Here is a 20771-nt window from a genome sequence, read left to right as displayed (position 1 = left end):
GGTATCTGAGTTTTTTTTTTCAACAAGGCGATGCTCAGGCGATGCAACGTGACTGGTACGAACATCAGTTTAATTGCATCAATGTAAATTCTGGTATCACAGATGGAATAGCACAGATGAAGAGCTTTGCGCTCAGACGCTTGAGAGAGACTCCGTCGCTTCGCACAATTTCCCTTTGCGCCAATTCGAGTAGCAAGTAAGTGAAGTCTTCGTTGTACCGATGATGATGATGTGCGAGGTGGTGTAAGAGGAGTAGAGCCGTACCAGTTAGTCACTTCAAATACTGAGAGAATGCAAGCCAATCATCGATATGCCGATGACTACGGGCTTCCATTCTGTATCTCGAAGCAAAATCATCTTCCCGTACAATACGTATATTATGGGAATAAAGAGCTACATATCGAGATAGCTAGCAGTTGTTAGAAGTGTCACCAAACCAATGGGTACCCCCCAGGCTTTTGGTGTTAGATCTATTTTGATAAGATACAGTCCGGCCGAGCTGTAAACTCGTGAGGATCGGGCCATCGAAGCCCTGGCATGGGCATCAGATTTCGGCTTACTCTTTTTTGATTCTATAATTGCGTGATATTAAAATCATTTATAAGAAGACGCGGCGGGAAAAATACTTCCCCGGGGTGGAGTAAATCATGGGCGTGCATACCATGCAACGTTATGAGAATTATGGGCAGTTATTGATAGATCATAACGGGTGGCTGCTTCGCGTGCTCTGCCAATATGTGCGTTATGCGCCTATCCGTGATGCATAGCTGACGAGGGCCAATGAGAACCACTGAAGTCCAATGGCCTGGTAATGGATGTTTCTTCAAATAAAATGTGGTGATATGTTACGCCTTCCAATGCAGGCTGAAAATCCTGAGTAGACAGTAATAGCCACTTTCCTCGAAGATGAAGGCCAAGACGTTGCGCTGCCTCGATGGAAGCCAAAGGGACTGGTGTTTGCACGGATCGCATTAAGGAATGTAATCTATAGTACCGAAGTTACGGTGCAGCCGTGCTGTGGGAGCTGCAGGAAGCGATCGAGATATAGATGCCCTCAGCATGGAGACCTATCAATGGCTTCTCGGACGTTTATTCTCATCTACCCGCCCCTTTGTCTGCAGCCCTTTCGGATACGAAATTTGCGAGTCCAATAGGAAGAACAAATCTTTTAGCGACAGGACGTTGACCAACAATTGACACCTATTATCTTCAAGGCTGCGCGAATATTGGATGAATACTCGGCGCGCATAGTCTAACATACAGAAATCTGCGCATTCTCCAAGACAGAAGGTACGGCAGTGGCACGTGATATGTGAGGCAAGCGTGTCTCCGTCGTTTCTGTTTTCTTCATCAGATGAAAAGCGAGTTGGAGGATGTACATCTCACTCACTCAGATGATCACTCGGGCATTGATTCAATTGATTCGATTGATTCAATTGAGCCGTACTTTATCAATTGGCTAGACTTCAAGTGATTTATGTAATGCTGGATATGAGTGGAAAAATCTTCCTTCCTAGACTCAACACAATGTTTGAGACCATGGCTGTCGAGGGCGAGGAAAACATTTAGATGATGAAGTTAATAAATATGATATCGAGTGTACAGGAGCTTAGTCGCCCACTTGAAGCGGACTGTTATATGTATGTAAAAATAAAGAAGCTAGACCGCCATACTGCTGTGATTGGTGATTTGCGCTTTTAGTTTCGCAAGGTGGTGACGATCTTGTATTTTAGCCGCGGTTCCGCGCTTGTGCGATGATCAACTTACCTGCATTACAGCTTCACACCCGGCATCGGTATTATTCAAAAATCATGAGTGTCCTTCTTGAGACCTCTGCTGGTGATATTGTTATTGACCTATTGGTCGATTATTCCCCTAAACTTTGTGAGAAGTAAGTCTTGAATCTCAATGCCTCCCCATGCCTTATGAAGTAGCTGAACACATAGATACTAAGATGATCGCGGTAATCTAGCTTCTTGAAGCTCTGCAAAATCAAATATTATAATTTTTCTCCGATCTATGGCGTGCAGAAGAATTTCTCGTGCCAAGCTGGCGATCCGGTAGGACCTGATTCGAAAGATAGCGACGGGGGAAGCTCAATATGGGGTTTATTAGAAGGACCAGCGAAAAAGACATTCAAAGCAGATTTTCACCCAAAATTAAAGCATGCAGAAAGGGGAACTGTTAGTATGGCGACCGCGCCATCAACGAGGGATCCAGATGAACGTCTCGCAGGCAGTCAATTCATAATCACTTTGGGAGACGACCTAGACTATCTGGATGGCAAGGCAGCTATATTTGGCAAAGTGGTAGAAGGATTCGATGCGCTGGAGAAAATCAACGATTCATTCTGCGACGAGAAAGGACGGCCGTTAGTAGACATACGAATCAAGCACACGGTCATCTTAGATGATCCTTATGATGACCCAGCAGGTCTTGTCGAACCATCAGAAAGTCCTGTACCTTCCAAAGCGCAACTAGCTACGATTCGCATTGGCGAAGATGATGATTTGAATGAAGAAACAGATGTTGAGGCTGTTGAGAAACGGCGACGAGAGCGGGAAGCACGAGCGCAAGCCTTGACTTTGGAGATGGTTGGAGATCTTCCTTTTGCGGAAGTCAAACCACCGGAAAATGTTCTTTTTGTGTGCAAGCTTAATCCAGTTACTACAGGTAGTTTACATGGTTTACATTGATTATCGTTATGAACGCTAACTTTCTCTTTTCAGATGAGGATCTCGAACTTATTTTCAGTCGCTTTGGTAAGATCCTCTCTTGCGAGGTGATCAGAGATAAACGAACAGGGGATAGTTTACAGTATGCTTTTATCGAATATGAGGACGAAAAATCATGCGAACAAGCGTACTTCAAAATGCAAGGCGTTCTCATAGACGATCACAGAATCCATGTCGACTTTTCCCAAAGTGTATCAAAACTATCTGATACCTGGCGAACGGCAACAAATTCGAAGCGAAGACAAGGAGGTGGTGGCTTTGGTGGTGTTAGTGGACTGGAGAAGAAGAGGCAGTATAGAAATGCAGAATATAGCTCGGGACCAAGAAGGGATAGATACGGTATGATTATCGATGAGGACGAGCTGAGGAAGAGGCACGAAAGGGAAGGAAACCCCGATGAGAGTAGGAGAGAAAGAAGCAAAAGCCCACGTGAGGAAAAGAGAGATTATAGTTCTCGGGACGACCGACGAGATGGTGGTCGCAATAGGGACGGTAGATATGATGATAAGGACCGGAGGGACAGGGGCAGATATGACGACCGTGATAGGTATAGAAACGACCGAGGCCCACGGGATGACTACAGACGGCGATAGTGATTCTTGGGAAGGTTGGCAAACCTGGCGTTTTGGAATGTCTAGAAGACATATGGAGGAAGGCTCACATGATCCGTATCTATATTGACTATCCCTTCCGTTTTCAATATCTTGACGGCAGACCAAAAGCTCAAACACATACATACATAGTCAATGTTAATCCAATAACTACCTAGAAATACTATACCGCGGCATGCTACCCCTCAAAGCACTCACAATTTGATGTCATCTGAAAATACACCCACTTCACAGTATCACTCGAAGTGGAGATCATTGAAGTGATTGAATATAGATATGAACGTAGATGGATTGGATATCTGCATGTCAGTATTAGATATGATATCGTCTTATTTTTCACCTATATAGCTAAGTGGTTTTGGAGTTGGGTCAAGTTGAGGTAGTCCTGTGACTATAACTTCTGGGAGAGGAGGAGGTAAAAAACAAGGGGGATGGATCGAACTAGATTAGATGGAATGAACAACGGGAAAATGCAGGTGTGAAAGTATGTCTAGATATGCAAAGAAAAAATCGTGCATGAGATTCACGTAGATAAGTAAAAATATCTGGATATGCCATCTTCCAAAATCCTGTGCTATTTATTAGTGTTTAAGTGCTGTCAATGCCAAACATTCCCTCAAGTTGAACATTTGAAATGTCTCCCAATCCTATCTATAGTAGAAAACTAAAGAACCCTACACTTGTAATCCATATATATCAAGGATTTTGGATTTCCTTTCTAAATATAATTCATTGTTAATTAACGTCTCCTCTCATCTCATTTTAACTTCCGCTTCTCCCCACTCTAAAGCTGTGCTGGTTTACCAGTCTGTCTGCTCTGTGAATTTTCCAATGCTCTAGGTATCATCTCCTTCCTTGCCATAACAAAGCATGTTTACATGTCTCCAATTGTTCTCCCTCTCGATAAACCATAAATATTCTATGACGTATCGGTAGTGCGTGACAACTGCATTGTTGATTGATATCGCTGGGCATTGGGCTTTATATACTTTGCTCGGAGCTCAGAATTCTGAATTACGACGCAATTTAGTAAGTAGGCAACCAGAGCTTTTTGCTTTGGCAGGTTATTAGACACTAAATGATTCAAAAATTTCCTCTACGCCTGAATTAATCGCTTTCTGTCACCACTGAGAACGAAGGGGCGTTTAACCATTTCCACAATATCAGCCTGTACGCGAAGCCTCGCCCTTTTGATGCCCACTACTCAAGCCCCCTTTCTCATCAATACCGGGCGCATTCTCGTTCGTAACGCCACTATACGCAGGTCTCGAAGTACCATTCGCTTGGGTGATGTCTTCCGCTAAAGCATCTTCATAAGAAGGCGGAGCATCATCTAGAGCCGGTGCCCCTGGCGCTCCAACTTGAGGTGGAAATGCCGGATCAAAAGGCGGTGGTGCTGTGTTGACTGGAGGTCTTACTGGAATAGGGGGATGAGTTGTCATGGCGTCTAGAAGTGCCGCTGGTGGTTCAATGCCAGAAAAGATTTCAATTTGGAATCTAAGAGGAATTGATATTGTTTGCGACTGAATTTGTTAGTTTTTATTCACGTAATCCTGAAGTAATTCATTATAAGACATACCTGAATCTCTCCTGGGTAGCCATAACCTAATCCAATCCTCACCTCAAGCTCATATCGACGAGCAAGATTGCAAGTGACAAAGGAAGGTGCAACAGTATTTGGCAAAGGAATTGCATCCCATAATTTACTATCTATAGCTGTCTCAGTACCGATCGGATCGTCCGGTGATCCAATAGGAATGGATAGTCCAGTCAAACTCATCACGACCCAAGTACTTGTTTCAATTCTAATAACATCTGCAGCCTTTACCTCAGTGGTCCCAAGAAGGTTTACTTGCAAAGACATGAGGAATACATGCTCAGGGCTTGTGTTAGTTCTTCTAAGAAGGATCCTCATTGGTAAAGGCTTATTGCAAGTCAAGATGGGAGGACTAGGTAGTCGAGCATCGACTTCTCCTTGCGGGGACGTATTTGATAACTGCTTAGCTTTCTTCGTGAATAGACCCTTTTTCGCATAGGTTGGGCCCCCATTTTGGAACATAAACGGCCGTTTTGCAAACGCTTCATTTGTGGTCTTAGGAGGCCTTGGAGCTTCGATCGGTAGAAACTTAAATCCAATTGTTGATCTTCTATTCTCCTTAAACATTGAGGGTCTTTGTACAGTGACTTTGACATAATATCTTATCTCGGCTTCCCCCGGAAATCCAGTAAGTGAAGGAGGTAATGTCCTTTTAACGTGTGTATACTGCATCTGTTGTATGCCCTGAATTCCGAGACCTCCAAACCCACTACCAGGACCCATTTGTTGCGATGCCGGATCATGGCAGCCATTGTTAATGGGCAACTTGATGCGGAAAGGATACTCATGTTGCCCTGCTCTGAGTGTATATGAACTGACGATTGCCTTGTTGGGAAACACTTCTGCGACCTTGTATAGAATCTTGTGGTTCTCCTGACATATTTCCTGTCTGTCTCGCCTCGAATAAAGTGCAGGAGGATTGTTGGGACCTTGTGTATATAACATTTCTGGTGGTCTCGATAGACGGGTTTTGCTCTCCCCCTCGATCTTCACAACTATTCTACTAACCGCTTCATCGCTTGTAAGGTTCAGAATAACTCTGCCGCTGATGAAATCGAGATTCGTGTAAAAGCTATGAGGGTTGTCGAGTTGTATTCGAACAGACATTTTTTGGTCACCAAATTGTATGGTGCGAAATAACAGTTTGAAGATTAGTATCTGACAATAGGAAATGAATAATCTTTGAAAGCTTTCCAGCGGCTTCGTACTGTTCGCACTGTTGGATGATTTGTGGCTAGGCAAGTTTCAAGTGCTCAGCCTCGTTGCCCTTGCTTGAGACTGCGCGTCCGAATTGTTTTGGTGTTCGTAGAAGTTTCGTACGAGATCCGAGAACTCCGAATACGCTCGTTAGTGGCCAATTAATTTATGTACGGAGCATGTATGTATGGAAGAAGATCCATCCATTCTTCGAAGAAAGCGATAGTTCGCACAGCCCTGTGCGCTATGCGAGATGATGCTGTTTTAGGAATGACGTTCAGCTCACCGGGGGGTTTCTTGTAGCTTGTCCGTCAGCCCACATTCGCCATCCCTGCCATTTACTTTAATCAGACTTCATCCCGTAGAGGTCATTGGACTGTTATGATCGATGTAATATTAACGAATGCAGTGGCAGCGCAGAATTATAAAGACTTCAATATCATCTATCAAGCCGCGTAATATTCTAGTCCAATCTTCATTGAGATTGGACATAGGAAAGAATTATGGGCCATCGAAGCTGGTAATGGAAAGACTGATAGAGATCAGAATGTTTAACATCAGGTTTTTGCAGTTACATGGTCAAGAACCAGGCTTTCTATCGCCGTGTGGTACATTCAACTCGTGGCACATCGAAGTTATTTCGTACGTTGTATTCGTTCTACATAATGAGTACACTTGGTATGCGGGGGCTGTCTCCTGTACCGTGCAACCCTCTTACAACGACTGTCTATTCTGCGTTTCTATTCTCAGACAACACATAGCCAAAAATGCTACAATAATCAAACTTCCACTGATGTAAATAGGGATTTTTGGATTGGATGCTCCAACATTCGCTGCGATGAGAGGGGCAATTATTCCACCAAGTCTATTCAATGAGTGGGCAATACCACAACCGGTTCCTCTACTGGATCCGGGAAAGGTTTCTGGAGTATATGCACTACATGTTGTTAGTACAACGTAACAACTTGCACGTTGATAAAGCTGATATACTCACTAAAGAATTCCAAACATGATGTTCTGGAAAAATGATGCTGCACAACCAAAGCCAAGCTGGAAGCTGCTGTCGCTATTAATGGTGAAAAGGAAGAAGCATACTCCGGCAATCATCGTTGCAAAGGCCATTGGTCTCCTACGACCAGCCACATTGACAATATAGCAAGCCAAAAGGGACCCAGGGACAGCGGCTGTACTTATTATCAAGTAATTTCGATAAGTGTCGGATTTGCTTTCAGTTTTATTGCCACCTTTCAAGTATTGTGGTAAGAAGGAATTGAACAATGGATATCCTATTCCAATACAAAGCCAAATGATCCACAATAGAACCTAGATAAAATTAAAATCGGAGAATCAAAATACTGGGTACATAACTTACAGTATTTATACCCAGTTCAGCATTTCCAAACAGTGGAGATATCTGCCTTTTTGTCTCTGGTCCGAAAGATGTAATCGCTTGACGTACCCGCGCCTTGATGCTTGTATCCACTACATTGGTTACCTCTGCTGTCCCTCCTATCTCGTCGAGAATTTCTTCGGTGAGCCACGTTTTGGTGCCGTTCTTATGCGCCAGTGCACGAACAGATCTTACAGCTTCTGCTTGCCTGTTCAAAGCAAGGAGGAATTTTGGCGACTCTATACTTTCAAAAAACCAGCGAGAGATAGCCATTGCCAAAGTTATTCCACCCATGGTATATAAGAAAAATCTCAGACCACGTCTTGCTTCAAAATTTGATCCAAGGAATAGCCATGCAAAAAGTGAAGCCACAACCTGCCCAATCGGCCACCATACAGACAGAAGTGTTAAGTAAATACGGTCTTTGTGTGGTAGAAATTCAAGCTACTAAGGCATCAGCAAGCAGCACTATGGAACATCAAACAAATACAATGTCTCGAGCTTGAGGGGGGACTCCATGTTGAGAATGTCGACGTACAAACATAGTTCCATCTACCGGCAGGCTACCTCCTACTCCAAGTCCAAGTACTCCGAGAAAAGCTGCCTCAGCGATGAAATTTGGTGCAATTCCTGTCATGAAGGCAAATATTCCAGCAATAACTAATGTTGAATTGAAACCGAGTCTTCTCCCTATTTTGTCCGATCCAAAACCCCAACCAAAGGCGCCAAGTGACAATCCAACATTCAGGACGAGAGTGGCATACCGAACATGTTGGTCAGATACACCATAAACAACAGAGGAGGTAGGCAGGATTAACGCTACTCCCTGGAGCCAGAGACTATTTTTTATCAGGTTCTATCATTTTCAGGAAATGGGAGGAGCAATATACTTATCCGCCGCCCATCCCATACCACATAGTACAAACAAACACCATTGATACTTTCCCATGCCAATATCACTGATCGCAAGCTCTAAAATTCTAGATTTTACTATTGGGGAGTCAGTATGCATGTTCTCTCCGATAACTTATGAGATTAACGACACACATTCTAAGTCCGAAACTGATGACCCAGTTCCTCCAATCACATCCCTCAGCTCTTCTACTGTACGTGCGACTATTGGTGTCGAGCTATCTGGACTTTCCTGACTGCTCGCACCAGATGGCAAACTTCCATCACTTCCTTGTCTGCTCAGGTCATCCTCAATTGATCGACTCTTTCTCTTAGGGGCATCAGGGAGCTGCTGTATGTGATATATAGGCTTAGTAGCATCCAGATATTCGGGCTTTGGTTCCCCAATTCGCAGACCTAGAACCTTCATTTTCACTCCGAAGTTGTGTGGAGATTGCTAGGGAAGTGGTGCTTTTTGGTTGATAGATCGATTCGCGATGGTTGCTTTTTGGGTTAATGCTTCCGATCGAAAGAGCGAGTAGTGTTGATAGCTGCTTAGGATTGGTTGGATTTGTGATAATGCGAGTTGCTTCTGGTTGATTGATTGTGATTTTGCAATATGATTTTTCACACTTTCACCTTGAAAACAGTATCCGTATCTTGGAAGATAGAAACGGGTCTCGATTGATTGATTAATTGATTGATTGCTGCTACTATCCGAATTCGAAGTTGTTACTGTCGATTATATTTGGTGGATGGTTTATTGGGTTCCCATAACGTGGGCAACTGTGTATGTTTTCTGTTGTTATGTTTTCCGTATGCATAAAGGTCCAATAACGCAAGTGTTATGGGCTTTGAATATGTGGAAAAATTTGTTGAAGGGAGGGCTATTGCAGGATTGGGGACTTACGTTATATATGTGAAGGTAGTTTGATCTTTGTATCGTGGCATCATCATAGTGTTATGTCTACGTTACTTTAATGACTATTCTGCAAGTCATTAGAGGAAGGTGCTAGCCTGAATAGGCATATAATGTATGATTATAACGATGCCAGAGCCCTAAGGGGTATAGCTGGTTCAATGGCAACCAGATCCATTACAATGGAATTCATTTTTCTTCATTTGGTTACTGGACTCCTCTTGGCGTGAACTAACACTTCACGCAAGTCTTATTAGCATGAGGAACATTACATGTGCTATTGAAGATTCAGTATTTTTTTCCAGATGTGATCTTGAGGGGAAATTGAGCCTTTCACAGACTCTAAATATATGATATCTGGGGGAAATGAGTTTAATCTTCACGACAAGTCTAGATCCTTTGCGGCTTGCGAGGTGTAATCAAGCGAAGCCAAGTCACATCCTCAACCTTTATTTTGTATTGATTTTCTGTTCTTCCCGTCCGGCGAGTGATTTAAATTGGCTTGACTTAAAGATCATTTTGACGGACTGTACTACGGAAGAAAGCAATCAATCAGAGTTTGTTCTATCCGGAGAGGCACTTCTAGCATTTTCAAGGTGCCTCTGTGAATGATGTCAGTATTAACTTTCCAGGCATCTCAAAGCCATATCCTTGGATTAATGGCACTTCTCTATCCCAAAAATGATTATGGGCAACTGAGTTATATTGAAAGTTTGTTCTAAAAAGCTTATTCGTATTAACGAACAAGCTAAATGCACTAGACCTCCTCATGATCGACGACGATTTGGAAAGAGTGGCTATCATCTCATCTCCCACTTTTTTTCTGCTTCGGTCTTGAGGATTTCTTTTCCTCTTTGGTTACTATGGTTAATAATTTAATAATTACAAGCATGCAAACTGTCTTTTGGGTTTCACACTACCGTATAATTTTTATCGGGGGGGGGGGGGGGGGACTGGAGGGATATTCTACTTACTCAGAGTCGTGTTATGTCGTATTATGTTTTGTTTTCTAGCTTTTATTTTAGAGTGTTTAAACTGTAATCTAACGCAATACATCAACATCATCAGGTACAGTAGCTTATTCATTCTCTTGGAGTTTCCTACCATATACATACCACAAGTAAGAATACGATGCGTTACTACGCAGTATTTGACCCTCTTCTTTCTATTAAAAATCTAGAGCCTAGAAATCACAACTTTCATTGTCTTCCTTAACAAAAACTGACTTATCCTCATACTTCAAATCATGAGCAGCAGTTGTCATACATTGAAACGCTACATCCAACCCCCTCAACCTATGAGAAGTATACATAGACGTTACGTGCGTGTATATTTTATAGTAGATTATTCATAACGAAAGGTGTCACATGAATAATATAATATCGAAATTTGGTCTCTATCTATACTTCCAAGTTGATTTTCCGTGGCTAGTCCTTAAATCAACCATTGATCAGGCATTTCAAACAATGCTTATCGAGTCCCCCTTGCTGATACATTACACATTAGCTGATATATTCTCGCTGGTATACATCTCAATAATGCACTCTTATCCAATCTACACCCCTCTGCACACATCACTCTTCTGCACATCGCCTCATCACCATTCTTCCTCCTCCTCTTCCTCCTCTTCTTCCTCCCACCCAAAATAATAAAACCTTTCATCTGTCATCTCCAACCCCACAAAATCGCATAACCTGTCAGCCGAGCTCTATACCGCGTAAAAAAATTAGCCCCAGATATTCCAACACGATATGTTTTCGCACATACATGATTCGGACCGAAGTCGTCTTGATGATTTTCATTATTGTTTGAAGTAACAGAGGACAGGAAAAGATAAAGGAAGAAAGAAGGTGAGAAAATGAAGAACAAGGACAAAAAAAACTAACCAATACAACCTCCGCAACCCCAGAAAGTACCGTCACGGAAAGATTCTCAAAATTATAATCCAGCATGAAGAAAGTCCATGTGGAGGCGATGACCAGGACGCTGAAGAGGGTGATTATCATGGTGAGCAGGTAGAGGATGCTGATGAAGAGGTTTTGGAGGAGTTTGTTGGGGCGGAGATTGGAAGCCGAGGTTGGGAGGGGGGGCATGATTGTAAGAGGAAGGAGAGTGAGATGCTGGTTGTTGGTTAATGGCTTAAAGGGGAGGAAGGGAGGGAGGGAGGGATGCTGGATTGCAGATCCAAGCTTGAAAGGAGGGATTCGTGATTTTGGATAGTGAAATTTAGAATCTGAATATTATAACAACATCGGTTTCGTTGAATTACTTATGATCCTGAGTAACAGCAATAGTAATAGCTATGGATATTAAAATTATAGTAATGAGCCAGAAATTCCAATGATCTTTGTATCTATCTTCCTTCCTTTTCTTTCCCTTTTTTTTCCTTTTCCTTTCTCTTTCCTTTCCCTTTCCTTTCCCTTTCCTTTCCCTTTCCTTTCCCTTCCACCCGTTTTCCCTTCTGCTCTTGCCCAGCGCATTGTGTAGGAGTCGAGAGATTTTCCTTCCTTCCTTCCTTCCTTCCTTCCTCATCAGACACGAATGGAGTTTCTTCATACCTTCTCCGTGTTTGTATTCATTTGCCTCTGAACTCATCATATCTTATTGTATCCCACCTATCCTGTTAAGTACCACCCAGAAAGCAGAAAGCAGAAGTCGGAAAGCAGAAGAAAAGGAAACACCCACCTATCTACCATCTACCATCTACCCACGGCCTACTGCATACATAACACCTCCCGAGGTCCCTACAGGTCCTCCTTATCTATACATCCTCCTTCTGCTCTCCTCCCTTTACTTTACTTCCAGCACTTCAAAAAGCAAAAGCAAATCCTTCTCAAACCCCATCACCTCCAATTCAAGTCTAAGTCTGTCTCTAACTCTCAGTCTAATTCGTATTCGAAATCTTCAGAATCTAGTTAGATACATATGTATTTATATATATATACATCGATCTATCTATATAATCCCCTCCCCTTTTTCTTTATATTATTTCTCTCATTATTCAATCATTTAATCATATAGTATATAAATACATACATACACATTACAAACCACAAATAGCTCCTCCATTTCTATTATAAGAGTTGAGGCCCCGGCTTATCGCACATTTAAGCAAGATTAGAATAGTCACCTAATTTTACACATCTTATTTTAAAAATTCAATTATTATTCTAAAATTCATTATTTTCAACTCAAATTCAAAATAGATATTGAATATAATTATAAAAATAATAGTTATAAATTTTATCAAAATTGATATACTCCTTAATATTCTAAAGTCATTTAAATTAGAATTAATGGAAAATCCTAGAAATAGATTATCTCAAATTTAGGTATATCACAATCTACTATAAAAAGTATATTTAAATCTAATTCAATTAAAAGAATTCGAAAAGGAAAGATTTATCAAAAGTTTATAATAATTATTAAAGAGATTTATTGAATTATAAAAATAATTATTAAAATTGAAATAAAAGAAGAATAACTTTTAAATAGATTAAAAATGTATTTAGTATTAAGGGTTTGATATATACAATTCAAAAGGAATTATATTAATATAGATATAAAAAATATATAATATATTCTAAGCCTTTTATCTTAAGAATATAAGCAAAAAAGAGATTAGATTTTGTATATAAATATTATTAATAAAAAATTAATAATATTGTTATTGTTAAATTAAAAAAAAAAGATTAAAAATTAATTATATAATTGAATAAAAGCATTTTTGAATTGAAAAAAGCGAATAGAATATAGATTACTAAATAAGTTAATAAAAAGAGATATATTGATTATATTAACTCAATATATCAATTAAAAAGAATATTAATAATAATATAGAATACAATTAACTAAAACTATAAATCTCTATTGATTTTTTTAGAAAAATTTAAAAACAATAAAGACATTATCTCCAAAGTATATATACAATAAGTCCTTAAGCTTATTATATTCTCATTATTTAATAAACTAGAATCTAAATATATATTTATAAAGAATAATTCTAAGATGCATTCTAGATATATCTATAAAGTTTGATTGAAGTATAATATACAAAACTTTGATTAACCACCCTTCTTTTCAAATTTTAATTCAATTAAGAAAATATAGTAATAAATAAAAGAAGAATTAAAAAAGCTATTATTTGTATTTACTTTTATAAAGAAATTGAAATATAAATTATAAATTCTCTAGAATAAATGGATCCCTTAGATTTCAGGTTATATACTAAGAGATTAATTTGCAAGATTGAAGATGTAATTGAAATATGAGAATTATTTACTATTTATTATATAATACTCAAGTTTTATAAGATTGTATTATATAGTTGATTTATTATTAAATTTTAAAAAATTAGACCGAAAAATGAGTGGTGTGCGATAAGCCGGGGCCTCAACTCTTACAATAATAGTATCCGAGAAATGTCTAGTAGAATGAAACAAGTAGATAGATAGAATGAAAGAATACTTACTTACTTACCACATATCGTGTAGTAACCTACCTACCTCCTACCTACCTAGTAGTAAGTAGTAAACCAAACCGTATAAGTTCGCACACCCAGCACACCCCTAATCTCTCGCCAATACTAATACTAATACCAATACTATACCAATACCAATACTAATACCAGAGTCAAAAAAGACCTAAAAATTTAAAACATCACTTCCTCATAACATCACTTCCTCACAACCTCACCCTAACTCATCCCACAATTCCCATTCCCATTCCAACATTTCAAAATTCACAAATTCAATTCTCATATATTGTAATTACTTCACATGAATGCATCCCAAGTCTTGCAGCCAAATATCTCAGCTCATTATTACAATGTACACATTCCATCCATTCATCCATTTTAGACCTAGTAGTCTATTACCCGGTGCAATAAATTAGTCCAATCCCTGATCATCCATTCAAATTTCATGATACTCATGATCTAGAGGTATTTTTTCACTGTGAAAAAAAAAAAAAAAAAAAAAAAAAAAAAGCCATGCCCTACCATATGCCATCCTTCCATGCCATGTTCTCGCATGCTAAGAAAACCACACCCTACGCAGCCGCGTTCAACAGATCATTCATACGCCAAAGCCATGTTGTGAGATTTCCGAAATAAGTTGAGAACGCCCTACCATGAAGAAGTAGCAAAAATTAATGTACGCCAAACGATGGGTTGTGCTCGTCCTCCATCCATTTTCCCTAAAATCAACGCCGCTAATAAGCACCTATGCAAAGAAGCTAATCCATCCAACCCAAAAAATAGCTGGTCAATTTTGCAAAACTCCACGCCGCATTGTGCTCGTGTATTCATGTGTGATCGTAACGAAAACCAAGCAAAGAAAAGTTTAATCATCGTCCAATTCAATTATCTCTACCTCGGCATGCTTAACGTCATTTGTTGATTTCTTCCTTGGCCTTTTTTCATCTATCAAATCGTCGTCATCGTCATCAGTGGTAGACTTTCGTTTATGTGAAGGTTGCGACTCCATCTTTGGACGCCAAGTACCATCCGCCGCGACTAGAATGGTTTTCACGTCAAGCTTATCTTGTTCCTGTAGTTTGTCTCTCACAGAAGCTAGGAATTCATCGTACCGGAGGCTGTATGGACGTGCATCCTCAGAGCACAGCGGGCACTTCCAAACGTCAACCATACAAGGTTGATCCGGTCGTTTCGGCTTGCTTGGGCGTGTCGATAGGAAGGTCGCGAGATCAAAACATTCCCGATGCAAACAATTCTTACCGCGAACGGGAATTTCAAAGATTGTCGAGGTAAAAGGATCGGTAAGACCAATGGAAAGATCAGTGACTACTATCGAAAGCTCATCGTCATCCTCCGTCGGGCCCGCAAGCTTCTTTTTAATCTCTTCAACGACCGTTGCTGCAGGAATGCTTTGTTCTTTACACCTGTCCATAATTTCATTGTGCTGTAAAATCTCAATCTCTTCCACAGCCAGAAAATATTCCTTTTCTTTAGTTGTTGTAGGTAACTTGGGCATCGATATTGTAATCTCGTTGGTTCCAGGATTTACATAAGGCGTGATATCGATTGGAAGATCTCTCCCATGGTGCCATTTGCGTCTAGCCTCTAACTCGTGGCTATTGATATCCATGAAGATCATTTCGGGCCACACCGTATCCGAAACAACCCATCTCGAAACTGGGATTTCATTTGCATCTGCGACAGCTGATACACATCTCAGTCGAAATTGAAGAGACCGCGATTTGACTTCTCGAACCATTAGACAGTCTTTGGCAACAAATTTATCACAAGAAATACGCGTCAATACGTCGGCAGAAATCTGAAACTCCAATCTGTTGAGTGAGGATTCGAAGGGGATCTTCGTTGGAGCCATAGGAAAGTCTTTCACAAATTGATAATACCTGCGAGAGACGCCATCACACCCAAGGTTAGGTGTATCGATAGTAACAAGACGAGGACTGCGAAGATTTGCTTGATGAAGAGCTTTCATATCTGGATCTGGAATTCCTTGGGGATGTATAAAACCAAGGGGAGGAATGAAAGATCTTTTCATAGGATCAGGCATGTTGCTGTCTTGTATGCACTCTTGCTCTTCAATGGTCATCGGCCTTGGGTGCGGAGGACCTTGGTTCCCTTGAGAATTATTTCGAACATAAATATGACCACTCACCAACGGAGACATATGCTCGCCGGAAACGCTATTATTTCTGGTACTATTTCTGCTAGCATTTCTTGATAAAACTTGCTGCTGTTGTTGCTGACCATTGATTGGATGGCTATCTCTTCTCGGATGAGCTTGACGCTGCAGTGCTAAAGCTTGATGTTGGGCTTGCTGCTGTTGAGACATCTGATGCTGTAGCCAATATTGCTGATGTTGTAGATGCTGCTGATGCAGTTGAATTTGTTGCAGCTGTTGAGAACTCATTTGTTGGGTATTGTTTGGGCCATACTGTGCTGGGACATTCGCCTGTTGCATATATGGTTGTGGATAATGTTGTTGTTGTCTAATGTCGAATCTTGGGTCAAAACTATATTGGCCTTGAGGAAGTCCCCGAGTTTGTCCTGTGATTGGTGATTGAGAACCATTACTCTGCAAAACCGATGGCGGGAATTGAGAGCCATTACCACGCATGATAGGTGACGAATACTGAAATCCTTGTTGGACTGGCGACCCCATAGATAAGGCTTGTATGGGAATTGCACCAGGTGTATCTACACTTGTACGTGGTGTAATACTTTGATGACTGCCGGTCGCACTTGCCATCATTAAAGGTGATGAAGGTCTAGTGGACGAGGTTCGTATTTGACTTGGAGTTTGACCAGTTTGACGATTCTGAGCATGATTTTGCTGAGGAAGATTCTGATTGGAATTGAAACTCGATCCCATTAGATGAGGGTATGAAGCATTTGAAATCCTTGAAGTTGGGCCGATGCTCGAGAGAGTCGCTGGTGCTGCTGTTGAAGGTTGCGGAGCAACGTTTGTCATCATCTTCTGGCGCGCTTTCAATGATATCATCAAATGCTTTTGTACTATGGTTTTAGTTCTCTCTTGAATCTCCTTTTCCGAAGGTGGTCGAGAAGTATTATATCGAGCAGTAAGTTCTCTATGTCCGGCCCTATCTTGTTCAAACACTCTTTCCATTTCATTACCATATTCATCATCCACAATATTGAGATTGCGCCTAGTCGCAGTGAATACAATATTCTGTAAAGTCGGTGATAACAGCCCTAATTCATTAATCAATTCATCGACTAGCGGCGGGTGACCTCTGCTAGTACATATCCTCGTTAGTTCCGACCAATTAGAAACCAACTTTGACAGAAATGTGCCGACTTCTTGAACGATTCGTCTATATGGCTCGGAATTTTTCATCAAATCAGCAAATGGACTTGGAAAATTAGCGAACCATCGAAGGTGGTTTGGTGCCATGCCTTCATTATCTCGTATCAGCTGACCAAGTATCCGAAACGCATGAGTTAAAGTCATTGAGTCTGGAAGCTCAGTTATGCCTGTAATATCTTTACGGCTTGTATCCCACACACAAAACAGCTGATGTGTTGCAACATAATGGGCATCATCAGACTTGCAGGCAGTTTCCATCAAACTGAATCTTGGCTTTTCAAGCGCAGAATTTAGGCTGGCCATACCCCCATATCGTTCAATATACCTCTTTACCATTTCAGCACGGGGCTTCAAAGAAGGCATGGTAGCGCGACATGACGGTTGCCGTTGAGGACGCTGTGCATGAGAAGAAAGCATTGTGTGATCCCCTTGACCCTGGACGGCTGGTAATATTTCTGAATTCCTTTTGATAACAGATGGTACCCGACTGTTTATATTTGGGTCTGAAGAGGACTTGGGCAGTGAATCCCGGGATGAGTTTCCAGTCGAAGTGATGTCGGCTGAGCTCTGCAGTTGGGAAATTTCTTCCGACAAAGGAGGCCTTGCAGATATTGTCACTGTGCAAGATTCGTCGGGGTCGCCTCTCGCTGCATCAGGGAGAACTCGTGGCTGGGCAATATCGGGATTTGAAGGTGTAATACATGCTTCTTGCAGCGCTTGACTTGTTGCAATTGTGGCATTCACTCTCGAAGAACCATGCGTGCCGGAGAAGGAAGCGGTGTGTGTGTTTTGAAGAGGGACAGAATTTTGCACCAGTTCGGGACTCGATGATTCGTTGCTTGTTACTGGCGAAAGTAAAGTAGTGGTCGAAGTTCTGCAGATTACAGTAATTAGCCTCAAATCATTGAATGGAGCTTTGTTTGTGACGTGTGCATGATACAAGCAGGCACTCAAGGGTCGCAAACAACATCTGGAGATAGGGCCAGGATACCTGGCCCATGGCAATGATGCGAACTTCTAATCAGTGTGAAGCCCACGGGATACCCGTCCATATCTATCTATGAATAAGTAGCCCTTTGCGCCAGCCACTTGATACAATATTTTTGTGCTCGAGTGTGTGGTGTTCCGTCAGTGAATTAGATGTAGCGTACCTTTGAGGATTGTTCGCATTGCTCTGATCTGACGGTTTAGTGATGCTAGGACGTCGTGGAGTCGGTCGAACTGGTGCCCCTCCTGCGATCATCCAAGATTTTTGTCGAGACCCGCCCAAAAAGGCGTTTAATGTGGCATTAGAGGAGACAACATCTCGTTCGGTCATGGCAGAATTGCCCTCTTTATCGGGCGGTCGGCGCATGTCTCAAGTTCGACGCTGTCGAGAATTCATTGAATTCGTCTTGGTCACAATTCAAGGTAGATTTGAAAAGCATTAGAGACCTTTCATGTATGAAGGTGTATTGAATATTTTCTCCTCAATCCCTCGCCTTTACCTTCACCCACGTCCACACCCTCTGTTCCAGATCTCGAGAAGTTCGTTTTGTGGAAAAAGAAAAAGGAATCAAGCCCTGTCTTGTACCATACTATGGTATGTGAGATGAGATGTTCTGAACAAGGATTGCCGTAAGGGACATGTGATATTTGCTTTCCTTCTTTCTCTCACTATAGGAAGGAATTAAATTATGACAGGAAATATGACAACAGAATTCAAAGTAAATTGAAGAGGTTGCTTATCAAAAATTGTTGTAGTGTGAAGCAGACAAGTCGAGGTTGGTGAATGGATGTTTGGTGAGGTTCAGTATCAGTATCAGTATCAGCATCAGCATCGAGAAGGCAGTATGTAGGTATTGATAACAAACAACCTCAAAGGTGAATGAATGGATAAACTCTACAAGGTAAGGTCGAAATCGATAATAACCAATGAGGATGAGATGAATCTATAAGTGCTATATTATTAGAGGATGGGAATATATTAATCACGATGTAATGTTTTCATTCAGATTGATTGAGATGAAAGAGATGAAATATCATCAATTAGTAAGTGAGTTTATTGAAGAATGGGTTTTGGTATTGATTTATGTAGGTATTGAGATGTTTAGGTACCTAGGTCTACTGGATAGATGACATGAACAGAAGGACAAGAGGGTTGAAGTATAGGAGGATAGAAGAAGGACAGAAGGACAGAAGGACAGGACAGAAAGACCGAAGGAGAAAAAAGACATAAGAATAGAAAGACACAAGGATAGAATACCTACCTAGGTACATAGCAGTCAGTCACTTCCATAGTAATATAATTCTTCTTGAAAAGTGTCAAGATTCAAGCAACGATGGGTTCATGACATGAGGGAGAGGTTGAGGGGGAATGAGGGGCTACAAACAGACATTAAGGTTACAGACTCTACAGCCATTACAGATATTACTACTCACTTTACACACTTTATGATATAGACTCCACAGACTGTGAAGATTATTACATTGTATAGTAAAGGATTTATCTAATATGAACAATATATAACCCGCTCACCTCTTTCTAGCCTGCTTCCATTGCGTATTAGCTCGTGTTACTTCGTATTAGCTCGTGTTACTTCATATGTACTTCGTAGAATATATCTATCTGCCTAGAGAGGAATAATGCTGTACACTCTTGCGTGCATAATTGGAATGATATTATGTAGCATTCAAATTGCGAAAAATGAAAAGCTGGAGGCCATAAGAAGTGATTTGGTCATGTGGCTATGATCCTTTCTGGATATATTGGTGGCACTACTAGAGCGTAGATAGCATACGGGATAGTATTCCCTCGTGACTACTATGCTATGTATTGGAGGTTTGAGGCATGCATTGAGAACTTGGAAGAAGCATGGATTCGGGATTGAATCAATCACAATAGAGGTAGAGGGGACAGACACACTTATTAATATCTACAATAAGTACTGCACCAGTATAATAGCAGATAAAGAATGAATCTTTTGATCTTTTTACCCACCACCATAAGTCCAACAAGTATTTGACATCCACGTGGTATCTACCACATCATAACTTGAGAAAGTCGACTATTGGTGGCAACGCAACGCAATGGCTTTCTTTTCGAGACTACCGGGAAGTGGGATCACAATTCCCCTCCCAGGATGATGAAAAGACTGGGGAGGGGAGAGGAGAGGAGGGGAGGGGGGATCAAGTTGATGGAAGAACTCATTCATATTTATAGGTCTCCGGTTGGTTGTTGTAAGCGGCAAAGATTGTGGGTAAGGGTCATGGTCAATTGAATGAATGGTACAGACGACTCCAGAGTCCAGAGTACAGGTTGCCTTCCATGTCTTGGGCTCTAGCTTCTACAAATAGCTTCTACAAATCAAGATACAGATCAAGATGGATACTAAGTACGCACTAGGTAGGTCGATAGAGAGAAGCAGAGAAAACCTAGAGATAGAGTGAGTAACCTTACAGACTCCCGTCTAGAATACTTCGTACATAGCAGGTAATTCCAAAAAAAAAAAAAAAAAAAAAAAAAAAAAGCAAAACTACCAGTAGACGCGTGGGTGAGATGATGAGAGTGATGGATACTAGGTATATAACACGCATCCGCCAATTGGGTTCTGACATTGCAGATGTATGAT

General features: G+C 41.0%; 5 protein-coding genes across 5 annotated transcripts; 1 reads left to right on the top strand and 4 right to left on the bottom strand.

The window, feature by feature from the left end:
* Positions 1-1811: 1811 nt before the first annotated feature.
* EAE97_004320 (uncharacterized protein) lies at positions 1812-3328 on the top strand (the record flags this gene model as incomplete). Its single annotated transcript, XM_038874832.1, has 3 exons — positions 1812-1891; positions 1973-2673; positions 2730-3328. 3 exons carry the CDS (start codon positions 1812-1814, stop codon positions 3326-3328), a joined length of 1380 nt encoding a protein of 459 aa, XP_038734276.1.
* A 1181-nt stretch (positions 3329-4509) lies between these two features.
* On the bottom strand, positions 4510-6050 carry EAE97_004319 (uncharacterized protein; the record flags this gene model as incomplete). Its single annotated transcript, XM_038874831.1, has 2 exons — positions 4510-4869; positions 4926-6050. 2 exons carry the CDS (start codon positions 6048-6050, stop codon positions 4510-4512), a joined length of 1485 nt encoding a protein of 494 aa, XP_038734275.1.
* An 804-nt stretch (positions 6051-6854) lies between these two features.
* On the bottom strand, positions 6855-8851 carry EAE97_004318 (uncharacterized protein; the record flags this gene model as incomplete). The annotated part of the gene is made up of 6 exons (XM_038874830.1): positions 6855-7077; positions 7135-7463; positions 7513-7974; positions 8069-8369; positions 8421-8520; positions 8578-8851. The coding sequence occupies 6 exons, from the start codon at positions 8849-8851 to the stop codon at positions 6855-6857; spliced, it is 1689 nt and encodes a 562-aa protein (XP_038734274.1).
* Positions 8852-10937: 2086 nt separating this feature from the next.
* On the bottom strand, positions 10938-11433 carry EAE97_004317 (uncharacterized protein; the record flags this gene model as incomplete). Its single annotated transcript, XM_038874829.1, has 2 exons — positions 10938-11048; positions 11227-11433. The coding sequence occupies 2 exons, from the start codon at positions 11431-11433 to the stop codon at positions 10938-10940; spliced, it is 318 nt and encodes a 105-aa protein (XP_038734273.1).
* Positions 11434-14682: 3249 nt separating this feature from the next.
* Positions 14683-18514, bottom strand: EAE97_004316 (uncharacterized protein; the record flags this gene model as incomplete). Its single annotated transcript, XM_038874828.1, has 2 exons — positions 14683-18034; positions 18312-18514. The coding sequence occupies 2 exons, from the start codon at positions 18512-18514 to the stop codon at positions 14683-14685; spliced, it is 3555 nt and encodes a 1184-aa protein (XP_038734272.1).
* Between the last annotated feature and the right edge of the window lie 2257 nt (positions 18515-20771).

This window comes from Botrytis byssoidea (genome assembly GCF_014898295.1).
Source record: "Botrytis byssoidea strain MUCL 94 chromosome Unknown BBYS_007, whole genome shotgun sequence".
In the NCBI taxonomy this organism is placed as follows: domain Eukaryota; kingdom Fungi; phylum Ascomycota; class Leotiomycetes; order Helotiales; family Sclerotiniaceae; genus Botrytis; species Botrytis byssoidea.
This window is presented reverse-complemented; position numbering and strand designations above follow the sequence as displayed.